Source organism: Equus quagga, chromosome 14 (genome assembly GCF_021613505.1).
Source record: "Equus quagga isolate Etosha38 chromosome 14, UCLA_HA_Equagga_1.0, whole genome shotgun sequence".
Lineage (NCBI taxonomy): Eukaryota > Metazoa > Chordata > Mammalia > Perissodactyla > Equidae > Equus > Equus quagga.
In genome coordinates this window covers 19,992,854-20,002,976 of record NC_060280.1, presented here as the reverse complement: position 1 = coordinate 20,002,976, position 10,123 = coordinate 19,992,854, and the positions used below count along the sequence as shown (strand labels likewise).

General features: G+C 43.5%; 1 protein-coding gene across 1 annotated transcript in view; it reads right to left on the bottom strand.

Moving 5' to 3' along the window:
• Positions 1-4,013: 4,013 nt before the first annotated feature.
• The window catches only part of NRIP3 (nuclear receptor interacting protein 3), a 21,194-nt gene continuing 15,084 nt past the window's right edge, over positions 4,014-10,123 (bottom strand). The window contains exons 4-8 of the mRNA XM_046638138.1: positions 9,741-9,823; positions 7,400-7,539; positions 6,685-6,737; positions 6,474-6,571; positions 4,014-5,914 (exon numbers count right to left, since the gene is read on the bottom strand). Of these exons, the coding sequence (XP_046494094.1) occupies positions 5,899-5,914; positions 6,474-6,571; positions 6,685-6,737; positions 7,400-7,539; positions 9,741-9,823 (390 nt within the window). The 3' untranslated portion in view covers positions 4,014-5,898. The remainder of the gene's footprint in view (positions 5,915-6,473; positions 6,572-6,684; positions 6,738-7,399; positions 7,540-9,740; positions 9,824-10,123) is intronic.

Below are 10,123 nucleotides of genomic sequence, written 5' to 3'. Positions count from 1 at the left end.
AATTCTCCTCTCTGGCTGCCCTTCCTCAGACCTTAGAACAGGCCCCCTTCACATACCCCTGTGGTCTAATTGGTCTTTATGAAACCTGTTCACTTTGATATACTTTCAATTCTCCCACTGGTTCCCACATATTACAGAGAAACCATTATGAATTCAGACATGTGAGGGACAGTTTCTGTAGAACTTTCAGAACAGAGTAATTGATTCCTCATATGGTCAGCTCCAGCACCAATCAAATTTTCATGTCCTAACCCATTTTCAAAATAAGTAAGATGAGAACCACAATAGCAGCTCCCCAAATACAAGGTCATCCAGTGTATCCAAGAAGTCCAGCATTTCATAACAGAATCCTAAGATATCCCATATTAGTTTGCCAAATGATGAAAGCAAAGTTAAATTCCTGTTATCCAGGCTCACAATACAGAAGACTGCATGTCCTCACTCCCTTTGCCCTCCAAGTCTCTCCTCTGGCAAACAAGTATCTCTACTAGATCAGCCATCCTCCCTCTTCCCAACCTGTTTCTCCTGTTCAAGGCAACCAGCAGGGTTTGAGTATGTCAACATTGGAGTATGTGGGTTCCCTGGAGAGTTAGGTTTTCTGTATTAATTACAAATTGGGAGGCTATTCCGGTCCCAGTAAAAGCAATGCCAGGATTGAATTCCCTTCTCTGATTTTGGTGGCTGGGATTAGCTGGTTAGGGGCATAGGTCCAGGAAGGAGTGTGATAAAGGTGCTAGAAAGAAAGAACAGGGTTTGTAGTCATCGGGCTGCTAGAATCTTTGGTTAAGTCACTACCTAAAAGCAAGTAGAGACCCAGATTTTTCTCCATGTGGGTCAGACATGGCAGCCCCAGTCTTCCAGAACATACCACAACTCTTGAATAAAAAGATCTGTGAGAAAACAGCTATCACAATGCCCATATACTTGACATGATGTGAGAAACAGCTGCCAGAAGGTCACTAGCCAGACAAGTGAGCATACAATAAGACAGTAGCATATTATAGCTCAGGATGCACTGATAATGGAAGGAAGAAGGCAGCTGACAGAGGAGTCCAACCTGTAACACACAGACCACTTTGTCTCTGCTTTCTAATTTCTTGAGAACAGTATCCTGCAACCCTTCAAAGCTAGGTAAAAAAGCTCATAATTTCAGCCCAAATTAATGAGTCTATGTTTGTAGTGATGGCAATGGGTGAACAAGAAACTACATTTGATTCATAATACCATTTAATACAGATGTCCTAGAATCAAAGAATTTGGCATTAGAAATAACTTTGGAGGTCTCCTTATCCAAACTTCCACCCAATGCAGAAATCTCTTTCATAATATTGCTAGAAAACGATCATTCCATCTTTCACTTCCAGTGAAAGAGAATTTAGAGACATCTAATTGCACTAAATAGTTGTATCTTGATATTGCTCTGAGCCTTAGCTTTTCCTTCTGCAAAGCAGTGAACAATACTGCCTTCTTTGCAGGAGTCAGCATAGTCCCTGGTTTATAGCAGATGCTTCCCTCCAATTGAGTCAGGATATGCCTCTCTGTAACCTCCATCTATTGGAAATGCTTGCCTTCTGGTACCAGAAGGAACACTTTCCACATGACAGCTCTGAAGACAATAATCATGTTACCATTAACCTTTTCTGGATCTTCCACAAATTGTATATACATCCTTGTCTTCAAAATGACATCTCTTACACCCAGAGTCCTTAATACTTCTACATATAGAATGTATAACCAACTAAAACACCAACATCATCTTCATGTGAACTTCTTTTTTTGAGGAAGATTAGCCCTGAGCTAACGTCTGCTGCCAATCCTCCTCTTTTTGCTGAAGAAGACTGGCCCTGAGCTAACATCCATGCCCATCTTCCTCTGCTTTATATGTGGGACGCCTGCCATAGCATGGCCTGACAAGTGGTGCATAGGTCTGCACCTGAGATCTGAACTGGCGAACCCCAGGCCACCGAAGCAGAACGTGCGAACTTAGCTGCTGCGCCACTGGGCCAGGCCCTCACATGAACCTCCAATAACCCAAGTTTTCCCCTACTGTGTAAGTGTAATAGGTTTTTAAAAATTAAAGTCAGGATGGGTTTTTTTTTTTAACTCTTTTTAAAACAATTTTGTTGGTTTCATTCTATTAAGATGATTATGAATTTTGATTCTGTTGCCCATTGCATAGGTTGGGTAAGTCTCTTTACATTTTTTATATTTAGAATAAATGGACAAAAATAAGACAGAAAACCATTTGAGGTGGAATGGTAGTATCATCTGAGTAGTAGTGGAACCATAATTCTACATTGTGATAACCATTATCATGGTTAAAGAAAGTTTCCTGTTGACTAGTTAACCATACTGCTTAACTATTGAAAATAGTGACACTTAAAGGGAATGTTTCTATCATCTGTAAAATGCATTTCTTTAGAATCTCATTTAGACAATGGCTTTAACTATATATTAAGCTTCACGCAATCCTTCCCCTTCCCAAACCTCTCCTACTTGTTTGAACTAAATAAATATCTCCTTTTCTAGAGGTAAGTGTTCTCTCACACACTGCTGACCCACCATACAAGACTGTTCTCTATACAGTTAAAGCTTTGCGGGATTACCATATGCCACCCACTTTACATGGATTATCTCATTTGATACTGTGAACTAAGCACTACCGTCACTTCTGTTTTACAGATTACAAAACCAATTTCAGAGAGGTTCACTACTTTGCCCAAGGAGGTAAAGCCAGTAAGAAGGAGCTGAAGGGCTGGTAGCAATGGAGGAAAGGAGGACCACAAAGCCTTGTGTTCAGAAGACTATGAGAGAAACACTGACATAATTAGGCTGTGCCTGGGCTCTCCCAACTTCCAGGGGCCCTGACACAGAGACTTCGTGAGACAAGCACACAGAGGGGAAGATTTCACTTTATTGTTACATCAATCTCACAAAGAAACCCAACACAGCCAGAAACACTGAGCAGATAAAGTGCCAATGCAGAGGCCTGGCAACAGAAGGAGGGAGGAATCCAGTTCATCTCCTCCATGTCCCCAGCCAGGAAAGATATTTCTACTATACAAGAGTGAGGGCCTCTGACATACCAAGCAATCCATTCTATAGACACTTTGAACTAAAGAATAGAAAATCTTACCAAGTGGGGTCCATGCAGGGCAAGGAAATAGAAAAGTCAGAAAACATTTGTTCCTCAAATAAGTCAGGCATAAAAATACCAAATGACAAAAACAATATTTTTCAAACTCCCTGTATTTGAGATGGACATCTAATAAGGAATGAGAGGGGTACCAGTTCTACAGGGTTACTTTTGCTACTGCCTGTCTTCAGAACTGTGACTTGGGTAGACACTTGCTTCCCACACCCTCAATCAGACGCCCCAGAGAGAATTTTCTAGGATTCTGGGAAGAACTGACCTTACCTGTTTACCTTGCCAGCCCTTGAAAAGTAGATCCAGTGCTCCCTCATGAATATCAAGGCGGTATGGGCTATCAGAGTAATCAACTTGGCAGTATTTAAAGACGATTAATAAAGCTCAAGACTTCCCATAATTATCTTTAGACATTTTTAGGTACCTCTATTAAGCCTGAGGTTTAAAGCACAATTATTTGGTTAGTGAATTCAAATGATTTGACTGCATTTAGTGAGATTATGATGCCCTAAGTTCAGATCACCCCAATTGTTTCTATTCCAAAATTGGAAAATTACTGATTCTCAGAGGCCTGAAAGATCACCAAGGCCATCTGATCATCCCTCTGATGCCATATAATCCTGAACTCAAAGAGCCAGAATCAGTCACATCTTTCTAGTACCTGAGAATTCCTGCCTCACTTGGTCCACAGGGAATCCAAATAAAGATAAACCAAGGCAAGGAACTTCCAACGTGCCTCACTTGTGGCCAAGAGTCAGGGCTTGGCATGGAACTTTCAACTAGGGAAGGAAGGGGTGAAGTATTTCAATTCAGTCCTAGGAGAAAATGCAGGCCAAAGTGGTGCCATGATAGGGTGGGGAGGAGAATGGAAAGGCCTCAATGGAAAGGTGCAGGTCCCCCCTGAATAAGAAAATGGGGTGGAGTTGGAGGGAGCACTGAAGGCTGGTAAGCTGGGATCACCCCCAATGAGCTTGAGATGCGGCCTCTATTGTTGCTGTGCTTAGTTTTCTATCTTGCTTCCTCTTTGGGGACTGATAGGAAGGGAGCCAGGGATGATCCAGTGCCAGCTGGCTGCAGTGCGGCTGCCTAGCTGTTCAAATGGGGGTCACCAAGTTCCCAGTCTTTAGGGAGCTTCTATAACGCTGAAAACATTCAGAGTTCCAAAGAGTTGTTTGGGACAGTAGCTGAACACTAGATGAGGTTGCTGGTGGAACCTGGCAAAATTCAAAGTGGGATCCATTAAATACTCTGGGAACTACTGCTGTGAACCAAGGGAAGACTTGGGAATCTCTTAAAGGGATATCCACAGCTGGCTATTTTTTTTGACTTCTCTGAGCACTTCTACAACTAAATTGAAGGAGAGAGTCCATTATAGTTATCTTTGTGCCCAAACTGACACCCTAACAAAAAGCTTCAAGAAACTCCTGTGATCTCCAACCCTTTGAGATGGGTCAGGAAATATTGGGCAGTCAGAAAAGTTGTCCTTAACACTGCCAGCTCCTGCCCTGCCTCTTTCCTTGTACCAGGACAGAGGTGAGTTTCTCAACCCTCAGTTCCTTGCCTGGAAGTTTCACTTCTGACCTCCATCCCAGAAAGGATTCCCTTGGTAGGCCTTCCCACCAACTGATTCTACCTGGCACTCCCTTCTATTTTGGACCTACTCTGGGTTTTTTCATCTCCTTTCCCTTCTCCTCTTCCCAGCTACTTGAATCTGCGTCAGACAAATAACAAGATAGGCAGAAACACTGACTGGATCTTGGGGGTATCAGTGTCTGAGAGTGATGGCTAGATTACTCACTGAAGCCTTCAGTTCCATCTCAGAGAGTGATTAATGTTCTATCTGTGGTTCCTTCCACCTGCTCCCCTGAAAGAATTCAACGTGAGACACCATCTCATTCATCTTTGTACTCTTGGCTTCTAGGCACCAAGAAAGGGCCTAAATGTGACAGTTAGAAGCAGGGGGCTTTTAGTGGGCTTAGCACACAGCAAAGAGGGCTACTCAGATCCTTCTAACATCCATTCCCAAAGCATATTCTTCCCCTTGCCTCCCTTTTCACAAACCCTCACCTCTTCATCCTCCTCTCACGGCTTGAAGAAAAATGCAGTAGCATGAGAGAATGAACATATAGCTTTGGCTTGTCAGGTCTGAGTTCTAAGTCTCTTTTTCCATTGACTTTGTATATAAGCTTACACAATTCACTTGCCTCTCTGGACCTTTGAATGAAAGGATTAGACTAGATAATCTCTCTGGGTTCTTTCAGATCAATTCATACTTGAGAAATCAATGAATGACTTAGAAGAAACTAATTCTGAGACATAGGTATACTGCACCTCTTTGAAATAGCTGAAGAAAGGTAAAGATCAGGTTCTTGTTTATTATACATTTTAGCTATAGGAAAAGAAGCAAGTGTATCTATGAAGAAATAGAACCTGGAAGCCCCTATACTTAACTAATAAAAGCAAATTCTTGGAAGAAGCAGAGAAATAGGCCATTAGTGAGACCTGGCAGTGTCAAAAGGGTCTATAAATCAAGTGATTGAAGGAGTAAAAAACAATGGCTATAACCAGACAATATCTCTAAGCACAGACTAAAGTCTAGAGAGGTCTGGGTGGGAAGGAGCCCCTGGAGCTTCTATTAGAGGGAAGGACTTGGTCCACGGCCAGTTGCTACTGCATTTGGTTCAAACTCAGTTTCCTCAATCTGTCAACCTGGCGTGTGTGCATACGTGCAGACATGCTGCAGGCTGTAGTTATGCTTCTGAAGTGCTGAAATGAGAAAGAAATAGAAGAAATGATACCAAATTCAAAGAAGTTAGGCTGTAGGCAAGTACAATTTTAGTTTACAAAAGCTACTCATTTTCCCCACCACTCTGTGCAGTATCATCACTGCTCATTCTTTTTTTTTTTTTTTTTAGGAAGATTAGCCCTGAGCTAACTGCTGCTGATCCTCCTCTTTTTGCTGAGGAAGACTGGCCCTGAGTTAACATCTGTGCCCATCTTCCTCTACTTTATACGTGGGACACCTACCACAGCATGGCTTGCCATGCAGTGCCATGTCCGCACCCGAGATCCAAACCGGTGAACCCTGGGCTGCCAAAGTGGAACGTGTGCACTTAACCGCTGCACCACGGGGCCGGCCCCTCTCTGCTCATTCTGAAATGTGAGCTAGAGAGTTTTTGTAGGATGATGAACTCTGGGGGTGGGGAGAGGGGTACCTGTGTATGACTGAAGGCCAAAGGCAGGACACAGCCCAATATCCTGTGTGAGAAACCCTCCAGTTAATGACAAATGGATTTGACTTGACCTGACCCATTTGGGCACTTACTTGTCTTCATTCAAGGAAACTGTCTCCACAAAAGGGATTTCTTCTTTCTTGTCTGTCTTCCCCATGATCAGCCGGTGCTTATCCAAGTTTATGATGCACTAAAAACAAGAGCATCACTGGTCACTGTCTATGATCCCACTATGGGGTTTCTGTGTAGGAGGAGGCCTGCCTCAGGGAGGAAGTACCAAAGGGAGAGTAGAATCCATCCTACCTTCAGAGATCGGAGCGTCTGGAGGCCAAGGGACAAGTTTTTCTCACTGTCCTCTAACAAAAAAATAATTAAGATTTAGCCATTTCCATGCTGGTTTAGAAGTCAGCCTTATTGCATTAGGTTCCATCCAACCTTTCATGCATCCATCCATCCAATAAACATGTGTTAAGCATCTGTTATAATAAGTAATTTTCCAAGACCACTATAGCTAAAAGGTGATAGAGCCAACATTCAAACCCAGGTCTTTTTAACTCTAAAGGACAAAGGCCTTTAGACAAAAAACAGGAACTTAAGAGTAATCTAGAATAGAGTACATGAGGGAAAATGTAGGCGATGGTGGGAATTATTAAGGGGTTTGTGGCAAAGGAGTAAGAGGATCTTGCCCTCTACCTCCAACTAGTTCATGGAAAGCTCTCAGGGGCCATTTTCACCAGCACACAAAAATATTTGTTTACTTGCCCCTTGATTTTTTTTTTTAATCATGAGTTACACACTTTTTTTCTGAGTGATTCTCAACATGTCTTGAATGTAGCTCAGGGCCCATCTGGTACTTTGGAGGGCAAAAATTGGGACAAGGTCTAAAGCACAGAGAAGTGGAAACCTGGGATTTTGAAGAAGGAAATATTTATAAGCATGAGATCTCATGAGGGTGTGGTGCACGTAAGGAGAGAGTTTACATTAGGGGTCCATACATCCAGTCCCCAATTCTACTCACCAACCACAGCTGCTGCGCAGTCCAGGCGGAGGGAGCCCAGTGTGATCGCTAGGTGCTCAATCTGGCCCACCACTTTCAGATGCCGGGGTAGAGAAAGCTTCTCTCCTTCATGCTTGTGAGATTTAACATGTTCCTTCAGTCTGCACCAGAGAGGATGATATCAGAATCCCCTTGGCAGAGGTTTCTGGTGGAATTTAGCAATGCTACATTCTGACTCACAGTTGGAATTTTCCAGGGATTAATTTACCAAAAAAAGTGCTAGCCAGCCTATACTTCTTGTTTCAGCACTTTGTCCTAAACATGCCAGGGGATATGAAAAACTAAAGATTCAGCTCCTGGTCTCAAAAAGCTATGTCACTCTCTGCACTGGTGAAAGATGAGAGTTGACATACTCAGAGAATCCTATTCTGCATCCTAACACCCCCACCCATGTGCAAGGCAGTTTAGTTAACAAGTCCTTTTACCCATCTGTGAGTAACAGATCTCAAAGAGGGCAAGTTAATCTTTTTTTTTTTCCTTTTTCTCCCCAAAGCCCCCCGGTACATAGTTGTATATTCTTCGTTGTGGGTCCTTCTAGTTGTGGCATGTGGGACGCTGCCTCAGCGTGGTTTGATGAGCAGTGCCAAGTCGCACCCAGGATTCGAACCAATGAAACACTGGGCCGCCTGCAGCAGAGCGCGCGAACTTAACCACTCAGCCACAGGGCCAGCCCCAAGGCAAGTTAATCTTAATTTTAGAAGATGCTTTGTTCAATGTCTAATTTTCTCTTTGTCTTTTCTATTTTAGTCTATCCTCATCAGTTAGGCTATAAGGTTAGTGGAGGCAGGTATTTATTTGATAAGTGCATTGATATTGGTATCAGCAAGGAATATTGGGGACAAAGTCCTAACTAATTTAACTTGTCTGTGCAGGGGAAGCAGGAAAGCAACAGCACCAAGGTTTCACACAGTTATGTAAGCTGACTGGAACAGCTAACACCCAAGCTATTATGGGTTGGTGGATAAATACTTAATTATGGACTGTCTGTGCCAATACTTCTGCTTTACTCCATTTCCTCTCTTTTGGTGTTACAGCCCATCCAAAAGAAAAATAATTGCAGTTTTACAGATGGTTATTAATTCCTCTGGAATCGTGGCAGTCTGCTGCCTAATTATGTACCAGGACGTTATTAGTCTTTCCGGAAACATGATGGTGCACTCTCTCTCATCTCTTCACCACATAAAAAAGCTCAGGATTCTTCCCACAGGAGCACTTGTGGTCTGGACTCCCCCCAGCATCCTAAATAGCAATGTACAAAACCCACAGAGCCAGCCTGAAGGAGTCACAGTGATGGTGAGGACAGGGTAGAAACAAGAAGGAACAGATCATATGGCAGAGGTCACTGATTATACAAATCAAGCTTTGAGCAAGTCCTACCTAAGAATATGGACATCTTGAAAGTAGCTTAAAATGGTCCATTATATCTACCCTAGTGATTGTTTCAACACAGAGATTTGGGCTGGGGAACGATTTGTTGGACTCAGGGCTAGAAAAGTGGAAAGGGATACTGGGTTGATCCTCCCAGTTCTGGGCTAGACCTCAGGGCTCATCTGGTACTTAGAAGGAAACAGAAGGAAGAAGGAAAGAAAGAAAAGTACAGATTGAGTGAAAAGGAGGAAAGATACAAAATGGCTTTCTCTGACTAAAAGAGGGAGAACCCAATTCCAGCTGTTAGAGAACAAGACTTTCAACATATGAGGTGTCTGCTTTGCACCCAGTCCCCAGCAGGGGCAGCAATAATATCTGATTTCACATGTTCTTCACAGGGAGGAAAGGCACTAAGAAACTACTGTTAATCACCCTATGATGGTTCAGGCCCAGCACCAATAGCAGCCCTATTCCAAGTTCTGACTGATGCTTTGTGGACAGGCAGCGTGGCCTCCAGAAGGACCCCGAGTAAGCTAAGGCCAACCACATCCCTGCTTTTCCTCACCTAGTGTATACCAAGAGGACAGCTCCTTCTAATCTGTTGTCTGGGCAGGGCACAAATCAGGATCAGGGCACAGCCTCAAAGAGCCAAGGATCTCACACTCTCATTCCAGAGCCCAAAGGTCTTTATTCAAAATTCAGTAGGTGGGAGTTAATGGAAAGCCTGAGGCTTTCCTGGCTCACTGATTTCTCTCAGGTGCCTGAGAACCCACCATTCTGCCCCTTTAATAAGTACTGGTTCCAGCTGATATCTGAGCTCTGCACACTTCTCTTGGAGCCTCTGTGGAGACCCTCACTGTCTCCAACCTCAAAACAGATTCAGGCAAAGAGTGCATTAGCATCTGACTTCCACCCAGCACAAGTGGCTACTTACCCCAGTCTATCCACACAGGCTGAAGAGATGAGATTATACTGACAGCCTGTGTCAACCAAGGCTTTCACATCCTTTCCAGCACACTGTGGAGAGAAAACGTACTGTTCAGCAGGAGCCAGAGAAGCAAAAGGGAAAGAAGATCCAGGGAGCAAGCAGCAGATGCCATATGAAAGGCAGGGTTGGAGAGCATCCTCACAGCTATGGGTTGGTAGCATCCCATCTTTACTCATGGCTGAGCCTCCTTTGAGAGGTTCTTTTTCTTCTGAATCTAGAGCTGACAGAGGATCCCAAAGGACTTGGGGCGTTTCATTCTATATACCAAGTAGCTCTGAATTTTGTGTGTGTGTGTGTGTGTGTGTGTGTGTGTGTGTGTGTGTGTGTGT